Source organism: Tachypleus tridentatus, chromosome 13 (genome assembly GCF_004210375.1).
Source record: "Tachypleus tridentatus isolate NWPU-2018 chromosome 13, ASM421037v1, whole genome shotgun sequence".
NCBI classification, from domain to species: Eukaryota; Metazoa; Arthropoda; class Merostomata; order Xiphosura; family Limulidae; genus Tachypleus; species Tachypleus tridentatus.
In genome coordinates, this window is record NC_134837.1 from 82,935,316 (window position 1) to 82,958,830 (window position 23,515).

A 23,515-nucleotide genomic window follows, 5' to 3' on the forward strand; every position below is an offset into this window, starting at 1 on the left:
GATTTTTAAGTATGATTTCTCTCGATGATATTTTTGTAGAACTGAACTAAAATGATGAAACTGAATTTAACAGGTAAACTTTATTTTTGTCCAGCAGACATTATTGCTTCACGACTCTTATTCTTCTGACACTGTTGATCAACTGTGATATTTAGTTAACAAATGATATTATAGTCGGTAATTATTTCAATGTGGATGCAATTTGTTACAGCAGTATTTTCTCAAGCAGAATAAACATTATTTACTATAAATTACAAAAAAAAAAAGAGAAAAGAAACAACAAAACCAAGGCAATTTCATCGATTTCTGGACCACGTCTAAATGAGCGAAAATGTGTATATATATATGTATTATTTCATTATTTAAAGGAGTTTTTGCAGTATATGTTATTGTTTGAAAGTGATTCCTTTTTATGTTAATGTGCAAACGAGGATCTTTCTTTTCTATTGTTATTACCGTGTTTTTCAATATATAATTATTTTTTATGTTGGAGGATTTAAGTTGTAAATGATAGTTATTCATTTAACGGTAGCTTCGTTCATGTTGCGTGTAAAAGTTTATAGGGATGAGAGGGCTCTTGTTTTTAAAGGTATGGCGGTTTACGTGGTGTGATAATAATGAACAATGGTTTTGTAAGTTTTGTAAGTTGTAAGACGGAGAATTCAGTAAAAAGTAGAAAAAATTACGGCTTTGGTTTTATGATTTTGAGCAAATTTATAGTTTAGATTATAGGTTATTATTTTAAAATTTATTAATGGTATTGATAGTTAAGTTTATTTTGACTAAGTTTAACTTCGACTTTCATGTATAATGTTTAGTAACTTGATGTTAAAATAAAAAAATGATTATTGTATTATTTATTATTATCCTAATTCTGATTTGTAAATTACTTAAACAAAATTCATAATAGTTACGCTTAATCAAATTAATTTACATCACATCATAACATTTATTTTTGTACTATAAATTATAGGTCCGGCATGGTTAGATGGTTATTATTGATGACGAGAAACTCACTTGAAATAAAAATGTATCTCAGAACAGCGGGTATGGGTTGGTAGGAAGAGAACAACATTTCGACCTTCCTATGTCATCTTTGAGATCCTGGGAAGGTCAAAATATTGTTCTTTTCTTAGTAAGTAAAGGTGGTTAAGGCACTCGACTCGAAATCTGAGGGTAGTGAGTTTGTAACCTGATCACACCAAACATGCTCGGCCTTTAATCCGTGGGGGTGATATAATGTTATGGTCAATCCCACTGTTTGTTAGTAAAAGTGTAGTTCAAGAGTTGGCAGTGGATGGTGATGACTATCTGTCAACCATCTTGTCTTACATTACTAAATTAGGTATGGCCAGTGCAGATAGCCCTTATGTACCTTTGCACGAAATTCGAAAGCAAAGTATAAATTATAGTACTACAACCCCAACCAAGTACTGTGTCATCAGTATATGATTATATTCCAGTTAGCCTTGTGAGACTTGTTACTGGGTTAAACTGAAACATTGAAAGTCCTCATCCATCATCAGCACTGGATGTTGCTTATATAGTATTATTGAGATAGTATTACACATTCTTCTTTAATATTAATAAAAAATCTTGAAATCCTTGAAGTTTCAAAAAATAGTTTAATTTGCATTATTAAATGATTGAAGGGCAACATAGCTTAGTGGCTCTACTCTTTGGACACATGGAGAGTTTAAGGCTGGTGTGTTTTTGAGCAAGACACTTTACCACATTTGGTTCAGTCTACCAATGTGGTTAACCCATGATGGACCAGTATCATGTCTTGGTAGGATGGGCATCATTCTCATCTGCTTTTGCCACTTGAAACTTGTGTTTAAAAGCACTGGGCTTTTATGTCCCTTACCAAAGTGATGTGTTTCCATTTCTGTCTCTCAGTGAACTCTGTCTCCTCTAAATCTAATTTTGATTATAAATCATGATGAAAATTTAAACAAAGATACATTGATAAAATGCTAGTAAAGAAAGTTAATGTAAATTTTTTTAATTTTAAGTTTTTATGTGGAATTATTTGTAATTTTGTATCAATTAAATTTTTAATTTATGCATTGTTATAAATTTCATCAGCAATATGATACTTTCACATTAATCCCTAAGGTATTATGAACATAACATTGTGATCTTTGTATTAATACTTCATTATGGACAGAACATTGTGTTTTTTGTATTAGTAATTCTTTATGGATTTAATATTGTTTTGCATGTAACTTTCTGAATTACCTGAAGTCTGTTTCAATATAGTTTGTATATATTGCCTGAGTTCTGTAAACATTCATTTGCCCAAAATAAAGGACTAAACTTTATATGTTTTGAATATTCAAATATATAAAGAAATATGATATATAATTTTTATTAGACTTACTGTTGCACCACCAAGCAACATTAAACATTCTGTTTTAAAAACTTGCATGGTAATTTTTAAAGTAACCATCTAGGTATGTATATTTATGAAACAAGTAGATAGGAAATCCTATCTACTTTATCCTATCTATTGTTCTTTATGTACAAATAATTTATATTTGTGTTTAAAAATACCCTTTTTTTATTTAACTTGTAACAAAGTGTAAATGTTTGTAACTGTATGTGTATTACTGTCTGATTATGCTGTGATAAACATTTAATATTTCATTATCATAATCCAGCTATCACATCTGGAATGAATGATATTTTGTCTAATAGATGGAAAAAAAAAAAAAAGAGTTAAATCTCCAAAAGTCCAAACTGCCAGTTAAAAACAGTGTGATCTTGTTGGATCCAGCATTTTTTTCTGTTAATTAAAATGTTTATGACCGTGTTATAATTTATGATTACACAAGTTGTATGACCTTCTTTTATGGACTTTATTTTAGAGCTGAATTACTTATGAGTCTTTTATTTTTCTTTATATTAAAATGTCTCACCAGTGACTTTTTTTTAATGTTGTAATGGTCACTATGTAGATGCAAAATCATTTATACAGGGTTGGGTATGTTATATTTAAATAGTTTTAAATATTTTAATCATCAAAACATTTGAAAGCCACAACCTGTATAAAATCCTTGTTGAATAATATGTATTAGAACTGCACATGTTGTTTTGCACTTCTTACGTAGTGTAATGTTTCTGAATATTGACTACTTTTGGAAAGGATATCTAGCAGACTTTTCTGAGACAAAGGATGTATATACTTAGATCATAAAGATGTATTCAGATTGGGAATTTGGACTTTTCAAAACAGGGATATATGTTTTTTTCTAAATGACCTGAATCTCAACCATAAGAATTTTTGCATCTGAATGACCTGCCCAGATGGCAACAATGGAGGATGAGCATGTTTAGTGACAGGGATTCAAATTTGCATTGAGTTGAGTGCCTTAATCACTAGGCCATGCCAGTCCCAAGACAGGGATGTATATCCATTGTACTTAATAGTACTGAACAACATAGAAATATTGATCAACTTGGGGAACACAGGACTATTCAGAAATAAACTCAAATGTGGTCATACTCTAGCTGTGGTTTGCAAAATATGGCATTTTGTAACATCTGAGTATCCATGAACATAAAGGTAAGTGGAGAAGGTCATCCATATATCCCAAGGAACATCATGCAATATAATCAAGAAGGATATTTGTTTGGTGAAAAAAAACAATAGGATATGGGTTCACCAAGACAAGGCTTCCAGTTATACCTTGTGTTCAATTGTTACATAATTCAAAAAGTTGGAGAATAAATTATCCCATACAGAGACATACTAGTTAAATTATTGGATGCAGTGCCAGTAGATTTTTCTGCAATCATACAGTCCAAAATAAATGTTAAAAGATAGCCATCCTTGTACATTAGATGACTTATAGAAAGCCAACAGGAAGACATGGTGCAATTGAGACATGACAGCCTTACTATGGTATCTTTTGCAGGAGAAACTGTGCCATAAGACAATTTTCAAGATTCACTTTTATTATATATTGCGTGACTAGATGTGGCAATATGAATTGTAAAAACATGTTGAGGCTTCAAAATAATTTTAATATGATCTCGGTCATCTGTGTATGCATGTTTAAAACTTGTGGTTCTAAAAACTGTACATTCTTTCAGATTATGCAACATTATGGATGCTCTAAGGCAACATTATACAATTGTATTCTCTCAAGTCTTTTCACCTTGTGGTAAATATTTAGCAGCTGGAAACAATTATGGAAAAATTGGAGTGTTTAGGTATGTTTCTTGATTTTTCATATATTAATATACTTCAATATTGAATATTATACTGTTCTTAACACTGATATTTACAGTGATATCTAATGACTATGTGAGTAGTAAATCATGCATTTTTATGGAAATACCAGTTGAGAAGAAGATTCAAAGTTTGTTGCAGTGAAAGTGTAGCTTTGATATTTGTTCAACTATTTAAAAAAACTTTGAAATGTTATTCTACTTGTAAATTGATAAATTAATTTTTATAGGAACGAACTTTATTTAGGTATCCTATAGTTTATATATATTTACATAAAAGTAGGAAATAACCTCATTAGCAGTTTGAAGATAAGTCACTTAAAAACCCTATATGAATGTATTTTAAGAATAACAAAATGTGACCTGATTTCAATTAAAATGATTCATTTATGTAATAGTACATACAATGTTTTGTGAAAAATCTGTACATGATAGAGAGAAATAGATATTATGTAAAAATTTCAAGACAAAACCATAGCAAGTCTGTGTTATTGGCAAATGTGACTATTGAGTTCCTCTTTAGGAACTATCGTTTATTATATGTCAGTAATGGAGACAAATCAATAAGCAGTCAAGTTTCCAAGCTTGCTCATGTTGCTAAACTGCTAAGTCTGATTCTTTAATGCAGAAAGCCTTGGTCAGACTTATTGGATGGACTAATTTGGGGAGAATAATATTCAACATTGATAAATATAAAATGATGTATTTAGGTTAGAGAAAATTGAGTAGGACCTTATTTTCAGTGTAGATAAAATATTAGTAATGTGGAGGATTTGTGTGTGATTACTGATAAAATATTCAAGCCTTTTGCTGAATGTTAAGAAGTATTGAAAAAAATAAAATTTTGGGATCTTTACAAATATTTTAAATTTGGGTAGAAGAAAATCATTGTCACATTGTATAAAACTTTGGCAAGACCTTATTTGAAGCTTTGGTCAGTTGTGTAAAATTATTAGTGGGTTGAATACTTGGAGGCTTTTTGGAGTGTTGAAATAATAAGTTGGTAAATGAAATCTTGTATACATACATATTTGAGAAGAAAAGTATAAGATATGGAAGTAGATGCTTTTTCTCTCATATAAAGTTTTTAATGTGTGGAATGGTCTTCCAGGTGGTGTTTTTTTGTGCTGGTAAGTTTATCTCCTTTATATTTTTCTTGGATAATTTTATGAATTGACAGTTATATTTTGGTTGTGCTTATGTTATTTTTGGATGACTATAGTGGGTCAAATGGTCTTCTGTCAACTGATCTTTTGTTCTCATAAATCAGATTATTACTGAACTCTGTCAATTTAACATTTTTGGAATGATGCACTTAAAGTAATTCTGAAACTGATGAAGTGATATTTTTTTAATTTTCTAGTTTATCAGGATTTTTGAATGAAGAAGAAAATAGTAATCCAAAACATGAAAGTAAATTTCCTGTTTGTACTTTGCAAGGTAAGTTTGGAGCTTAAGATTTAATACACATACAAAGAGATCTTGGTGTTTCATCCTTACATACAAACATGCTTGAAAATGGAGTTTACATACATTGTAACAAAGTGTACTTTAATAAGAAAAAGAAATCAAATTTTGATATGAATAATTATGAAAGTCACAGTTTATTACATAATTTCAGTTTTACACACACACTAGAAAATGCAGTTTTACTCTCAGCAGTCTAGTTGCAACAATTTGATTTACCTTTTGTATGGTTTGTTTTATTGCATTTGAAAACAACTAATGGATAGTTTTTAAACTCCACAAGAAAATTCTACAGATTATGTAGTTTCTGTAAGTAAAATATTGTATTATCATGTGTTGTATGAATTCATAGCTTTGAAAATTAAAAAAAATTCATTGAAGTGCTTTTGTTTATAATAAATGCTTTAAACTGATCATATTTTTGTAGATTTTTGTTCTCTGTTTTCAAATACTTTAAGTGTTTATGCTATTATAATCTAACTTTTATTTTATTTTTTGATTTTAAAAATCACAGCACATGGTTACACTGTTTATATTATAGTAAAATTAACTTTTTATCATACTAAATGTATTAATAAGCCAATTTTTTAAATTGTTAATCAGAATGTTTCATTTAATATATATAATATGTTTTGAATCCATTTTACATTCATTTCTGTACATATTTTACATTTCTAGTTGATGATTTTCTTTAATTGTTCAACAGGTACTTAGAATGATGAAGTCTAATGTAATAGTGGTGGTGAAACAAAACTTGATGAAGTCCAAGATAATAAAACTGTTAAAAAATTCTGCCTCATCTTGTTTCAAGGAAAAGATTACTTATTGTACTGCAACATTATAATTTAAATGAAGAATAAAATGATAAAGAAGCTTTTTTACAAGCTTTAAAAAAATTAGAACTGTAAATGTAACATAAGTTGTTCATAAATATCTTTTCTTTTAGCAACATATCCCCAGGTTAAGGTTTTATAACATTTTTAATTTCTACATGAATCCCTTCTGAACTAGAAGCTATTTTGGCTTATACAGTTGAAATAAGAAAGGAAATGTGCTTTCAGTATGTATATTTAGTATTTTATGACTTCTTGAAGCTGAGATGTAGACAGTTACATCACATGATAACAAATGATATGCTAGACATGGATGAAACTGCAGTTGTTTTTAAGTTATGAGGTCAGATTAGTACTATTTTTGTTCAGAACTATTTGTATTTTTTTTGTCAGGGTCTAAGAGTGCCATATTGTACATAGAAGAAATTCAAGTAATTCACAAACCTGCATCAAAATTTACACAGATAGTTTGAAGTTGTCAGTGTAACACAATTTCAGATCAGTCATAGTAGCTTTTGACCACTTATATGTTAAATAACACTTATTTTTGAATATTTGAATCTATATAATAAGACCCTTAAGGCATTCATCTCTTAATATATTTTGTCAATAAATTCTAAATTGAAAATGTTCTTTTCATAAATGGAAAATTGGAAATCATTTTTTTAGGAAACTTGTTACAAATGCTTTAGTGTTAAACACTGTAAATAGTGTGTGCAGCAAATGAATGATTGAATCAAAATTATTATCCAAATACAGCTCATCTGGTTTTATTTGCTAAAATAATAAATGGTTCATAAATAGGATCAAAGTTATGATCATTAAATTGTTTATAAATTTTTAAGCATTTTTACAAAATATATAAATGGTCCCTAAAGTTTCAAATATAGTTGAACTTATTTTAATGATATTCATTGTTAGAACATTTTTGAAGCTACGGTAGGATTATCTTAGAGTTTAAACATGTTGTAGGTTGTGGAGGAAATAGAGACTAAATATATGAATTTCAGAAAGTACATAACTGTGCAGCCTATGAAAACTTTGGTATGTATAAGTTTACCAGAAGCAGTCTTTAATGTTTCCTAAGTTATGGTAAATAGATTAATAAATTTGAATTTTCTTGTTAGAAAAGTTATGAAACTGTAATGGACCCAGTAGCTAGAATTTTTGTTTTTACTTCTGATTTGATATTTGTTATATACTTCATTTCAGTTACTTTTCTGTGCTAGCTCTTGGGAAATCTGCTTATCATTCAGTAGTAACAATAAAAAAAGTGTAAAATTCTTGAAACAGATCTACTAGAAGCAAACTTTTATTAAAACAGGTAGTATTTGGTATTTCTAACCAGCGTGTTTACTAAGAAGTAAGCATTTTGATCATATTTCTACTTATTAATTAAAACACATGAATTATTTAATTTGTTTCATATTTCTATGAGACATCTGAAAAAATATAATAAATTCCTGATGCTTGTAAATTGAAGAAATATACTGATATCTTAAACTTTAGCAATAAACTTCTAATCTACAAGTTGGGTTCAAATTAGAGTATTGTGTGATTGGAAGAATGATACTGTTGTCCTTTGTAGTCAAAATAACCAGGTTGAGTAGTTTTAATGTTTGTAACAGTATTAGAATTATTGGTTGGCAAATAATAATTAGTGTATTGAAGGAACATTTTATACTTGTTAGGATTGGTGGTTATAAAAATAGCTAGATTCATTGTAATAACTGTTTAGTCTTGCTCAAATAAAGAAAACTTTCCATTGAAATTCAACTTATTCAGAAGTATAACCTCCCAAGTTCAATAGAGTTATGAGGTTATGAACACCCAGTCTCAAAAAAGCAAGACATTTTTTACAAGAAAATGCTAGTGTATACTGAATGTTAAGGTTATGCTTTTTAACATATAGTTAATACATTAATTTTGAAAGGCATATTACAGTGTATTGATCCATGAATGAAAGCAATGAAGGAGACATTTCAGGCATGTATAAGACTGTATTACATCAGTACTATTATTTTGTAGTTCAGTGATGGTGCATTTCCATTACTTGAGATGATTTTTAGTGGTCATGTAAAAAAAATTGAATCAAAGATCCACATTTTACATAGCTCGTTATAAACTCAAATTTAATAATATTTTGTTTAAGTAGATACAAAATATAAAAAAAATATTTTCTGAAATTTTTTGTTTTTTAACTTTGATTTCTATAAATTTGAGTGTATTTATATTAAAAGTTTTTAAAGTATGCATATCATCAAGTCATGAAAAATACATAGTTGAATGGTGTTCATCAGAACTACGTTTTGGCACTGTTTGGTGTTTCTAAGGTAGTGTGACGGTACTGAAAATTTATCACTTTTGAGAAATGTATAATAGTCTTTTCTAACATAAAATATTCATATACTAACATCATAAAGTTGTGTTAAAATTAGGGATTTAGAGAGATCACTTGTACTTAATTTCAATGGAAACCAAAGATAATGTAGGGAACTGAGACCATCCAGAAAGAGGCCTATAACGTGTTACTCCGGTTATGGTAAGCAAAGTGCAGTGTTTTGCAACAAGTGAAAATCCATAAACACAAAGATTTGTAACAATAGTCAAACAATATGCCTAATAAACAGTATACAGTCTAATCAAGAACAATTTCCACTGGGAAAAGTGACAAAATGGTCAACCGTCATACACTTCAAACACTGGAAGATGAAATGTGTATTTATGCTGTTCCATGTGAAGGTATAGTGGTCATTTCACTGAATGCAGACGTGGATTTTTTAACAGTTGAACTGTTGAAATGGTACAAGGAATCCATTGCCCTCAAACATTAAAAAGCTCATGGAAACAGTCTTACAAACAGAACCTTTTGCAATGTAAATTATGATGTATGATCATTGTCAAAATGTACAATCATTAGATAAAGCATAGCAACATTAGACTATAATAACATGGTGACAAATTTTAATATGATGCACTCAACCTCTTTTATATATATTTATAAAATCCTTGGAAACCACCTGTGATGGGAAGAGATCTAAGTGTCAGTAGAATATCTAATGTAATCCTCAATGTTTTGATTTGCAGAAGGTTTTAAGCAGTGTGTTGAGATATTGAATAGTCTTATACAAACTGTTCTCACCAGGTATGATAAAAACTCAGCACAGAATCCATATTGTTCCCTCTAAAAACTATATATTGCAAAGTTACAATTCATATTGAACTACACAATAAGGTGTTATGTTGAATTATTCGCATTAAAATAATTATTTTATGTTCTGTACATTTCAGCTCATGATGATTCTGTTTATGCAATGACATCAAATGACAAATTCCTAATCAGGTAGGTTCTTTCAAGCTCAAGCTTATAAGATGGATATATAAACATTTAGGGACTGTTACAGTTCCTCTGATGTTTTCCTTTTCAATTATAGATTTTTATAAGAATGATTTTACTTGTCTGTGTACTAAATCATTTTTAAAGTTGTATAATGTTAGTGTTAATATAAAAAGTACAAATGATTCCAAGTAAATTCTGATCCATCCTCCCCCTTATCTTTTTGTGATAAATGTTAGTAGTTGTATGGATGATAAAAGATTTAGACATCTTTGGTATGAGTGAAAAATTTCTTTATATTTATATACTAGACATACTCATAAAAAAGAAAAGAAAAAGTGGTACTTAAAATTTTTAGCTCATCTGTTATGGAGAAAATAGTTTTTGTTTTGTATTAAATCTGGATTTGAGGATTGAAATGTTATTTACAAATAAAGGAAATAGTTTTGATAAGAATAAGTTGTACAGAATTGTTGTTTTCTGTTCATATGTTATTCTTTAAGAAATGGAATTTTATCTCCTTATAAACTGTGATTGCATGTTTTCTGCTTTAAAGATGTCTGTAGGAAAATAGAATTAGTTAAATTAATACATATCTTAGCAGTGAAAGAAAAAAAATTATTTATTCTGGTATTACATAGTTTTTTGACAATTTTTTTTTATTCTTCCCTTTTGAATAATTTTATTGATTATGGATATCTTTCCAATTGCAGTGGTGGTAATGGAGTAATTCATGGTTGGAGATGGACGGATGTGAAGTCCAAAGAAACAAAACCAGCATGGTCACTCTCAATTCCTCAGGGGTATGTCATTCAGATTTAGCAAGCATAAGATTTTATAAGTTTATAAAAACAATAACTTACATAAAACATCCAAACCTAATAAAAAATGAATTTTTGCTTTGGTAATATTGAATCAACTTACTCAAAACTATAGTTACAGCTTTTTATGTGTAATGCACTGTGAATGAGAAAACATACTTGTGAAATATTGCATCAGTGAATAAATACATTACACATAGTGTGATATGTGAACTCATTGTATAAATAATAAAAGAGTTTTATATGTGTTCAGCTAAAGTAAAAAAAGAGCATAAGCATAGTATCTCCATGTTAAATTTACATCTAACAGCCAGGTTAAAAACAAATAACATTGTATGCATAGGAAAGACATTAAATTGGTGCATAAGCTATAGAATGAGAATAGGTATTAGGTATATGTGAAAATAAGAACAACATTATATGGGTTGTTGTTGATCAATATGTCTTGTAGTTTGTTGCCAGGCAGTGGTGTGAATTGTTGTCAATGAACACCTTTTAATGTTACTGAACTGAATGTTTCAGAACCAGATTTACTGTTAATTATTGTTGATGAACATGTCTTTTAGTGTAAAACCACACAATGCTGTGGATTATGTTTAATAAACATCTTGTGGATTGTTGTTGATGCACATATATTGTAGGGTGAAATATGTAATGGTATGGATTGGTTTGAGGACATTATTTGTAGTATGGATCTACACAATGGTAGGGATTGTTGTTGATGAGCATCTCTTCTAATGTGAAAAATATAGTGGCATGAATTATTGTTAAAATAAACCTTCTAGTGTAGTGTACATGGTGATGTGGATTGTTGTTGACTAATTTGTCAGTCTGGAAGTGCACAATGTTGTAGGTCATTGTTGGCAAGTATATCATGTATTGTTGACCCATATAGTGATGTGTTGTTGAAAAATGTATATTAGAGTCAAAGATGATGAAAGATGTAAGTTATTGTCCATGACCAGGCCTGATTTCTGTAAGCCAAAATTTCTTGTACTCGGAATTTTTTTTTAAAGGGGAGCCATTGGTAACAATACATTTTATCGCATACTATTTTTTATTTTAAAAGTTTGATAACTAAACATTCTGATACAGTACTCCCCTTCATTCACAATTTAGCTATTCTCTTTTAGTGCTGCCCTCTATATGAAAACGTTTTTATTATGCATGTCCTGAAGCTTTCCACACCCTTTTACTGGAATCAAATATCATCAACATATCTCTCATTCAAATCATTTTGCATCACCTATTCATCAATAGGAACATAATACACTCTTCTGAACTGTCATTTCTTGTTTGGCAATGGTTGTGCTCAGATGTCTTTTTTTCTCTCGTTTTGATTGGTGTTTGAGATTGAATTATTTGTCAAAGTGGTTTAATTCAATATGCTTAGCTTTTTGAATTTCTGTTCACTTATTCTTGTTGTGGTCACATTTATTATTTACTTCAAACACTTTTTTTCAATTTCAACAATGTGAATTCTGAAGTTAATGTCACCGTTTTGAGTGTCTCGTGTTTTGACAGGCATTGTAACACATGCTTCAGATTTCAGCAACCCAACAGGAGATTGGTCTACATTTATTTGCAGGGAGTTTGAATATTCTAAGGATCAACCTTTACCTCCAGACATTGCCTCACTTCCATCTAAATCTTTGTAAGCTGACAAGGACTTTGCTTACCTGTTTCCACTTCTTGAATTTACCATGCCCTCCTATACCCTTCTTAAGTATTCTATTTGGGTTTTCTTGGTTTTCACACATTATTCCTCAGGTATATGACATTTTATCCCTTGCTCTTATATCTTATACCCCACATTCTTTCTTACTCTATGAACATACTTTCCAACCTTATTTGGTTTTATCCCTGTCCCCCTAATTTTCAGGTTCATTTTGTACAGTTTAACTTTTAGTTGGATGATAGTGTTGATATGCCTTGTCATCCATGAGCTTTGAATCAGTTTGCCATTATATTTTATAAGGCCAACTGTCCATATCTCAACAAACAACTTTTGGTATTGGTTTTACCCATGTGGGAGGCATTCTCCATATCTCCTGTTAGTCTCACTCTTGCTCATTTTTCCCACTTCTCTTTTACTTTCATAATCTTTTTGATACCTTACACAATTCGTCTTCTGTCTAAGGCTCTTCATGGAAATGCTGGGAGATTTTCTGGGGACATTCACTCCCTCCTTATTTCTATATTGGCTCATTTGTTGTCTTCAGCTTTGGCTTTACAGATGTGGTTCATATGCTTTTGAAACATTTTAGACATGATGATGTTTTGTCTAGAACCTGATTACCTGCTCCTTATCTCTGGGATTTGCATGTGGCATTTGTCCAGCAATAATCTACTCTTTCCCATTTGGTAGCCTGTTCATCTCAGTCAGAGCTGAGTGTGGCACCGTTATTCCCATCCCCATCTCTTTATTCCACGGCAACCCTCTTTGTCCAGAAAACTCCCCCCTTTACCCTCACCAGTTGCATTCATGTTTTGATCCAGTTGGCTTATTCCTCCTTACACTCTTCCCATCACACTGTGTTCTCTATTACATCTCATCACTTTCAACAACTCACCTTTTCCCTGAGTTCTTGTATTCATAAACCTTTGGAGGATATCCTACAATTAGGTTCGTGGACCATCCTTAACAGGTTTGTCTTTCATTATTTACGTCATATTAAGATTTTGGCTTTCATTTGTAGCTGTACTTCAGACTTAAATGTGTTTCTGACACTGGTAAGTCTATATTAATGCTTTCTTTACTTTCAGAAGCCAATTCTTCATATCTTAATTAATTGGATCCCACTCTGTAGCAATTGGTGTCTAACCAGATAATGCATTCTCAGCCTTCCTTTCTTCTGGTGGAGTATGAGTTGATCATGGTGGCACCCTGCTGAATGGGTTCCACATAAGATGGCTGTAGCCATTCAGTTAAGAGTAGGGTGGTGGTGTCCTAGCAGAATAGATGATGTAATTCCTTCTCCAGAGTGAGGTGTCAAATTGCAGTTCACATCTTTGATTTGGAACCTTCTTATTACCTGTATGTGGATTTTGATACCTCAAGGGCTGGTTTTTGATTGTGAGTGAACCAATAAACATAAGTCCTCACACAAGTTTTTGGGTCGTCTATCTTCCACCATCAATTCCTCCTCCTGTGTTTTGGATCACAGCAGAGATTTGTGGGACTGTTCTGCTTCTATTCTTGGCTCTTCCTCATTCACTCTTGTTAAGTGAATGTCAATGTCTTCTTAGATTGTTCCAACCTGTTTCACAGTCACAGGAGTTAATTGCATATGATAGACTTCCTTTTGATACCAGATGTCAAATTCCCAGTTTGATGGCTTAGAGCTAATCCTGTGTAAAACCCAGGAATCAAAGTGGTTCTCATTTCCCCAGTCCTTGGGTTTGAGGTGAAGACAGTATGATCCTCATCCTACCCTCTTGCAGATGTCAGCACCCCATGAGGAGGTTTTTGGATGCAGTTGGCTTACCAAGTACAGCCTGTCTCACCCTAGCCAAGCTACACAATGAAACGTATCCTTGTTTACCCATGTTCTTATTATATATTTAAGTTACCATATCTTTCTATGGTTAGGATCACTTTGCTACTGTATTCTCTCCCAGTAGGATGTGCTCCTCTCATTTTCTTCCATGATATTTTACACATTCCACAACTGGGTGAAAAGAGTACCTAGATCATAGATGGTGTTGTTTCCCTTTCCAGATCTTTAGATCTGACTCTCTCATCTACAGAGGTATCCTTTGGATGCTTTGGGGGTGTTGTGTGTGTTCTTCCTTTGCACCAGTTTCTCCTCCTAATCAATTTGGGAATCTAGCTAATCTTGTGAGGAGAGGTAAGTATCATATCAGAAGTTATAATTTTCAATAGATATGTCCCTCCACTCATATTTCCATTCTTCCTCCCCACTCATTTCTGGTGCTTCCATTATCTGTCAAACTTCAAAGTGATAATACATTAAAGATGCATAGTTGGAGTCACGTGTCACGTGTGCTATACTCCTGTTGGTGGACATGTGATGCATGATGATTTGAAACATGCTTGGGGGTGCAGAAGGCTTGTGGTATGCATTATAAAGAGTTCACATATAGAGGGCAGTGCTGAAATAGAATAGCTATTCTTGTGAGTGGAGGAAAGTATCTGTCAGAAATGTATTTTCAGAATAGAAAAATTATAGCTTTAGACTTCTAGGACTGTCAACCCTCTATTTTAAAATAATTGACTAGGCCAGAATCTGTGGGCCTGAGTTGTTTCACAGTCTACCATAATTGTCCAAATATAGCATGCTTCCAAATATAATAATTCTAATCCTCAAAGAGAGAAGGAAAAAAAGTGAAATTTGTCTTATCAGCATAAATAATAAGCACCATGACTTTCTGCAATAGTACAGTCAAAATAACCCTTTGATGACAAGAATGTAAGTGTCTGTATAACTTATAATTACATTTTTGATCTGTGATGATGAGAAAACCCACTTGCAGAGAAAAATATATACGTAAAAATGGCCAGTATGGGTTGAGAAAGCTCTATGAAGAGGAGTGAACAACATTTTGACCTTCTTCGAGTTGTTTAATTACAATCTTGGTAAATACTTAGCATGGGCATTCTCCAGATATATAATATCAGCCAGCTCATTCATCAAAGACTTTTAATTTCATGTCTAAACTTAATCATAAAGCCTTAATGGCCAGTTTTGATGTCATATCCCTCTTTACAGAAGTCCCAACCACTGAAGCCTGCAAGACAGTCTTAGAACTCTATATCCGAGACCCTAACTCATCAATAGACATTCCCAGCAACCAATTAGCAATTCTCATAGAATTCACCATGATGAAGACAAACTCCATGTTCAACAACCACAACTATATATAAACAAATGGCCTAAGCATGGGCAATCCAGTATCACCAGTTCTAGCCAACATTTTTATAATGTAAGTTGAAACACAAGCAATTAACATACAACACGATTGAGGGATTCACATATACAAAACACACACATTTTTCAATCACATTAACTCTATACATACCAACATGTGAACAGGAAGAAAGCAATCAAATATCATTTCTTAACCTCAAAATTACAAGATCTGACATACAATTTAAAACAGAAATCCACCAAAACATCACCCATACTGGACTATACATTCCTTGGGACTCAGCACATGAAACAAAACAAAAACTCAACATACTAAGAAACCAAATAAACACAGCCATAAAACTATGCTCACCAGATAAAATTAATGACAAATTAGACAAAATAAAACAATACTTCATCAACATCAATAAGTTTCCTCTACAAACCGTAGAAAACATTATACGCACACACCTAGACAAAATGCAGAAAGAGTAGGATTGAGTGAAACATTAAATTCAAGCAGAATGAATGTACAATGGGCTGTTGTCTTCATCTGAACTGGGTACAGAAAATCTTGTTTCCACTTTCTTCTAAGGTGATTGCACAAATATTTGTGTTTGTAAATATTTCAGTGATTGTCTAGCAGCAGAAGTTAAAAATCTTTGATGCAAAATTTAAACAGTAAAATATGAGAACTGTAAGTTTGAATGTTGGTTTCAAGACACCATTTTCTTATTTTTTAGGGAAAATCTTACTATGCCAGAAGTAAATTCACTCTGTCTTAGTACAAAGGTCAGTTAGATTATATAAATATTTTTAAGTAATAGTGGAAGGTAGAATATTTTAGGTTCTATTTCTCATTGCAAACTATGCTAACTAAATGAATGACAAAGTTTTCAACTGAATTTGCCTTTATGGTTTTAAGGTATTGAGAGTTGATTTTATTGATTTTGAAGTTTATAATAATATATAAACAGTGTATCCAATTCATATGTTAACAAAATAAAAATGAGATTTTTAATGATAAGTGAAATTTTAGGTTGGTTATGAATAGGACTTGTATTACATAAAATATTTATTGGTAATAGAACATAAACTTCAAAGTTTTACTTATACAAATGTTTTAAAAGTAGTGCATGATAGTGAAGTTTAAAGAGTTTACTCACTAAAACTATGTGAAACTACTTTAATTAAATAAATTAAGGTAACATTACAGGGCAACAAGGGATCTTTTGGTTTATCTAAGACATTCTATCCACTAAATTAAACACTAAAAAAACCTTAAGCCAATCCCTATCATCCAAATATTTATAGTTTTCCTTAAACTCACTGCATTTACCACACCTGAAGACAACATGTTCCAAAGGCCAACTACTCTATTGGAATAATAAATCTTGAAGGTTACTCCTGTTTTATTTACTAAAATTTATATTTGTGACCCATAACTTCACCTTTCTCTCACCATTAATTATGAAAAAAGTTGATGAATCAGCATTATCAGTTTCCTTTGATATTAATTAAACATCTTACTCAAATCCCTAGTAACTCTTCTGTTTTAACATTCTTCAAAACTGTTCAGTAAATATGTGGTCCAAGAGCTTTATGATTTTTTCCAACATTCCAAGTTTTTCATAACAAACTCAGAATGAATGTGATAATCTAGTTTCCGTTTAAAAACTGTTCAGGATGAGGAATATTGTTTAAATCTTCATTAGTGAAAGCTGAAGAAAACTAGAATTTAATAACTGCCATCATTCAATATTCATCAGATATTAGCCTCCCTGTATCATTCGTCAAATGCTCTACTCCCATCCTAACATTTTGCTTACATTTAAAGTATTTGAAAATTCCTTATTATTAATTTCTACATTTTTAGCCAACTGTTTTTCATGCAATATCTATGGGGTTTTGAGTCCATTTTACCTTACCATGTAGTACCCTAAATTAATTTGGATCTGTGAATAGTCCTATGAGATTTCATCAAATTAATTATTAGATATTATTTGATTTCCTAATTTCAGGTTCCACTAAATCTCTTGATCTTCTATGCTCTTGCAAGTTTCCTATCATTGCAGTAATTTAATTTTCTTTTGCTTATAACACTTTAATTTTATCTTTGATACCCTTTGTGATCCCATCTGTTTCTACTTTCAGTGAAGAAACATGCCTATCTTGAACATTAAAAAATTCAATGTTTTATCAGTATTTCTAACTAATTAATTGCCCAATTTACAACAGATAATTCTTGTTTAATAAACTGACTTTTTTGCATTTTACAGTGATTACTAAAAAACAATTAAAATATTTTCTGATGAGACAGAATACAACGTTTCAGTGTTAAGAGAATAAAATATCTTATTTTGTTTGTTTATTGAAATAATATATCATTTGTATACTATATAATTTATCCAGGGAGAGAGACCTGCTTTATATGCTGGTGGTGGTGACAATAAAGTTTATTGCTGGGACCTGGAATCTGGAACATTGCAGGTAAACTAACTTCTGAATCTTAATAATAATAAAAAACTGCTTTTACAGGTGTTTTTGTTGTGATTTTTAATGTGGTACCTTAGCTTTTTCATATTTTTAAGTAAGAATGTCCTATTGTTGATTAAGTGGCCGTATAATACAGTGCTTGATCTTGTAAGATATTACTTTGTACTTTAATGCATAAGCAAAGGCTGTTCAGTGGTCAAAGTTTTGTTTGATAGTATTGTCAGTTATGCTTGCTAACTCAAGAGTATCACTGGCACCTCCTTGTGCTCTTAATGGAGAATATAAATAAGTTATGCACAAACTGTATACCATAAAGATATAAAATGTTTAATGTATAGTTGTATTTTGATTGTATATAAAATTTAATGTATAATGCTCTTTAAGTTTTTGATAAAATATTTTAAAGCTAGGTCTAATATGTTGTGATTAGAATTGTAAATCATCATCAAATCACAAGTACAAAACTTAAAACTTTGCATGTTATTATAAATACAGGTTACTTATAGTAATATGAAGTTGGTGTAATCGTTTCAGCCTAGCTATGGTTTGTAAATAATAACTAACATGGTGTCCATCACTGATATCTACAGTTCAATCAGTATGGAAAGACAAATTTTTTGTAAAACTAAACGTTTCTGTTCAGACTCAGCATGACCAAGCAATTAAGGTGCTTGACTCGTAATCTGAGTATTGGGGGTTCGATTCCCCATCGCACCAAACATGCTTGCCCTTTCAGCCATGGGTATGTATAATGTGATGGTCAATCCCACTATTTGTTGATAAAAGAATAGCCCAAGAGTTGGCAGTGGGTGGTGATGACTAGCTGCCTTCCCTCTAGTCTTACATTGCTAAATTAGGGATGGTTAGTACAGATATCCATCATTTAGCTTTGTGTGAAATTCAAAACAAACAAATTAGATCTATTCTTTTCTGTATAAAAAGAGTAATAAACTATCTATGTAGATGTGCATATAAGGATATTCTCCAAAGTTCCTTTGTTGAAAACACCTAAGAACAGTTTTATTAATGATAAAACTTTTACATTCATCTTTGGAAATAATGTTCACAAGACATTCATCCTAACTTTTATTAAGAAAAATGAATACTAAATTTATATAGTATATAATCCTTAAGTCACAAAGTAGGGGCTAGGTGTGGCCTTGTGGTCAGTTTGCTGGATTGTAAATTTGATAGTTTATGGATCTCAAAACCATCTTTCCTAGTTTGGTGTTGAGATTATGTTATAAGAGTGATGGTCAAATTGTTTTAAGCAGTTAGAGGAACCCAAAAGATGATTATGGGCACTTTTGATTAGCTACTGCAGATAGCTATTGTGTAGCTTTGTGCAAGTGTTTTAAACATTACAGATGTTTAGCAAATAAAACATGCAAATTAAACATTTGTAGTTATGAAGCGTGATGGGATCGTATAAATCATGTTGATGTCCTAAACAGTATGATAGTAAAATACTTTGTGATTAGGTGTTTAAAGTTTAGAGTGAGAATGTGTGGCTCATGAATTAAAAATTTTTCAATTTTGATATCAGCTTATTAGGTTTTTTATCTACAATGTTTGGACCTGGTATGGCCTGGTTGTTAGGACACTCAACTTGCAACCTATGGGTTAGGATTCCATTAATGAACATGCTCGTTCTTTCAGGTCTGGGGTTTTATAATGTTACAGCCAATTCAGCTATTCTCTGATAAAGAGTAGATCAAGATTTGATGGTCATGTGGTGTTGGTTAGCTGACTTCCTTCTTGTCTATCCATTCAAAATTAGGGACATCTGGTGTAGACAACTCCTGAGTAGATTTGAACAAACAAATACAATATTTTTAGTATTCATGAAATAATAATAATTAAAAATGACTGCTTTATCTTTATATTTTCTATGCATTTTATATTAAATTATTTATTGAAACTGTGATAATAATCGGGATTAAGTGGATATAAGCATTGCTGTAATTTTTCTAAAACTAAAGTACACAATTTAATGTATGAATGTGATTAGTATAAAACTGTAAAAAATAGGATTGAGTGATGTTGATTGAAATTCCAGATGACATTGGAAGGACACACAGATTACATTCATTGTGTAACAGTTTCAAGCACAAGTGTGAAGTGTGCTTCTGCAAGTGAGGATGGTTCTGTCAGAATCTGGGGTAAGATAACAGACTTAAGAGTACAGAATAGTTCTGTTTTGTAAGTAACAAGTAAACAAAAATGAATCTTTTAATAATTTTTATGATTCCAAATGTTGAATATCAAATGTATTGTTCATATTGTGTTGTGTCAGGTGTTTGGAATTACAATACTTTTGTTTATCACCTGATTTAATGTTTTCTCATTATTTGTCTCAATTATTTTTTCATGGAGAAATAAAAATTACTTTAAACATGTGTAAATGACTTCCAACAAAAAGTGAAAGTGTTTCAGTGTTTAGTTTGATGTATGAAAGCCAAAGCTGATGTTTATTTCTTGAAAATCCTTCCAAATGGCACATACAATATTTTGATACTTTCTCATACACATATTGCATACATGTATGGTTTGTAGTAGTCTGTCCATAACGTTTGGAATGCGCCTAGTCGATACCTTCAACTTAGCCAACTAAACTAGAGTATGCACTTTTAGTACATACATTGCACATTTAGCATTGGGTTGGTTATGAACACTTAATGTAGCCTCAGTCCCAAGGACTGATCATGTGACCATATTTACTTGTATATAGTTTTAGTACTATAACTCTTGATACAGTATATATATATATTCACAAAATTTAGCAAATTTTGAGTAAATACAAGTTTATACACAATATCATTTTTAATGAAGTATTTTTAGTAATGGATTATTTGTGAATATATCAAGTTTTTTCAAATCTCCTAAATATATTTTACTTTTTTTCCCTGCACTAACTCTTTATAAGACTGGTCAATTTGACTGACCTCATAATCAACAAAAATTATCTAAATAAATCTAAATTATTCTTTTTTTCCTTCTAGAATGACTTCAGATTGTAACATGAAATTACCTTTGTTTATCTTAAGTAACTTGAAACTCATCACAGAATACATCCATTTATACTTAAATTTTATTGTTTTAATGCCCTTTGAACTGTGTCTAACTGCTAATACTTTTCATGTCGTCATAATATAAGTTGTACATCACTTGGGGAGTGTCTGTAGTTCACATTATGCTATTGAGTTATGTGCATGTTTCATAAAAATTTGTGTTATATTCATATTATTTATTTTACCTAATTGAATTTTAACTAACCTAAAAAGTTTCCTGTCTTTACATTTTAGTTATTTTTATAATAATAAATAAATATATGCACAAAAAAACAAGAAATAAACTACTTATCTGAGCCTCCTTTTTATTTGCTGTTGACTGTTGACTTAACCCTACTTTTTTATAATAATGGCAGTAATGCACTAAATAATTTTTATTGAATTAAGTAATGCACCAAAGAACATAGAATAATAACAAGCAATGTTCCATTACTATCGCAGTTATTCTGAGTTTTTAACTGTGTGTCAAGATACATTACAAATTTATCCAAGTTAACACATGTTTCCCATGGATGTGAAATACGTACTGAAAGAGAAATCAACATTTTTCTGTACAGAAAACAATGTCATTTGATAAATAAAAAACCTTGTTTTCTTGGGTTAAGAATAATGTAGTATTAAGCACAAGAGAGAACTATTGACAAATCCTGAAAGAGTGGATGTGACAGGTGGGTGTGGCAAGAGTGGTGTGATTTTCTATTTTATAGCTTTTTAACCAATAAAAAATTGAAGGCTATGAAAATTATGCTTTATCTGGTTGATGATAATATCATAAAAAGTAATTTATGATAAATTTTATTCTTCTTGGAGAGATGATAAATAAGTTAGAGAAAAGGGGATACTTAGAGAAAAAAATTTAACATTTTTCACACTAGGAGATATTCAGGATATTTTTTTAATATTTCCTTATAAAATTAAGAACTTAAAACTTGTATACTATTAAAATATGAATTATTAGTTCTGATTCTATTCTATATAAATTGGTGTAACATGAACAAACAAAAAGTAGTTTAATTAAATTTTGAATATAATTTATTAAAAACCTGTAAAGGATGCCTGTAGTCAGAGAGGTAACTAATGCTGAGAAGTCATTGGACATTTTATTCAAAAAGCCAAGGAAACTATGTTGTGAAGAGAGTTATAAGTTCTCACCAAAAAATGAAATAAACTAGATTAATTTGAAAAAATCATTTTTGGCAACCTTGTTCACTTACAGTATGCTCAAGTCACTTTTTTCTCTAGTGGTTAAGTGATTGTTGCTTTGTGACAATGTGTCTGGTATTTCTTGTACTTTTAAAGTTTTACTTTATGTACTAGGAGCTATTTTGCTCATGAAATGCCATATACGATACAATTAAATATTCCAATTTTAAGCTGATTAAATGTGTTGTCATGATAAAAACATATTCACCTCTTTTTCATTAATGGATGTCTTTACAAAGAGTTAAGACTTTTAGTGCTGGAGTTGGTTGCCATGGCATGTTAAAATGATGAATGTTAAGAAGGTGCTAAACAATATTTGCTAATTGTTAATCAAAGTCACTATTTATTAGCAGTTTCTGCTAATCAAATCTACTATATTATTTTGTCCCCTATGCCCAGTAATTTAGTCATTAAACTAATGTGATCTTGTCAGAGGTAAGTTTTATTTCTGATATGGTATGTTACCTCCACTCATATAAATAGCTATTCCCATTCAGTGTTTACAACTATATGCAAAAAACAAACTTTACACATGCCACATATCTTTTCTCCCCTCAATTAGAATTGACTTATTTCAATGAGTCTTGTGCAAATCATTTGACAATCCTTCATCAGTGAGAGTATAGCATACTCTTGTGATACACATGGCTCCCTTTATTCATTTCTACTGAACTGTTACCTCTTATTTAGTAGAACTGGTGTTCAGATGTTGTTTTTTTTCTTTTAGGTTCTTTTCATGTAATTTGCATTTGTGACTTTAATTGTTTAATTTCTGAAGTAGGATTTCTTCAATTTAAAAAAAATTAATAAAGAACTATTTTAACTTTATTTCTTTGTTTTCATAATATTTTTATGATGAATTCTTAGATTCATGTTACCACTTTGAGTACCATACTTCCTACTAGGACTGTTTCACAGGCTACAAGTGAGGAAGACCTGTCTTTGAATTTATCTAAGTTTATCCAATGTAAGATTGATCATTATATTGGTCAGATCCTTCTCTTGAATTTCTCCCACTTGTTCCTGAGCAGGCCAAACCTGTTCTGTCTGATAAAAATTTTGATAGCCTTTTTTTTTTTCCACCACCAAATTTTGCCACCTCTTTCCTTTTCCTCCACCTACAGGATCAGATAAGCCTACCACTGCATTTGTAGACGTAATTTCTCAAGTAGTGTTTTAT

At 30.8% G+C, this 23,515-nt stretch overlaps 1 protein-coding gene across 5 annotated transcripts in view; it reads left to right on the plus strand.

The window, feature by feature from the left end:
• The first annotated feature begins 441 nt into the window (after positions 1-441).
• The window catches only part of thoc6 (THO complex subunit 6), a 36,777-nt gene continuing 13,703 nt past the window's right edge, over positions 442-23,515 (plus strand). For 2 of the 5 annotated variants that reach the window (XM_076484434.1, XM_076484438.1), the window contains exons 1-8: positions 590-632; positions 4,099-4,218; positions 5,600-5,676; positions 9,828-9,879; positions 10,587-10,676; positions 16,309-16,357; positions 17,978-18,055; positions 20,121-20,223. In XM_076484434.1, the coding sequence (XP_076340549.1) occupies positions 625-632; positions 4,099-4,218; positions 5,600-5,676; positions 9,828-9,879; positions 10,587-10,676; positions 16,309-16,357; positions 17,978-18,055; positions 20,121-20,223 (577 nt within the window). In that variant the 5' untranslated portion in view covers positions 590-624. Of the gene's footprint in view, positions 733-4,098; positions 4,219-5,599; positions 5,677-9,827; positions 9,880-10,586; positions 10,677-16,308; positions 16,358-17,977; positions 18,056-20,120; positions 20,224-23,515 lie in introns of all 5 variants that reach the window. The other 3 variants (XM_076484436.1, XM_076484435.1, XM_076484437.1) reach the window with 3 other exon arrangements.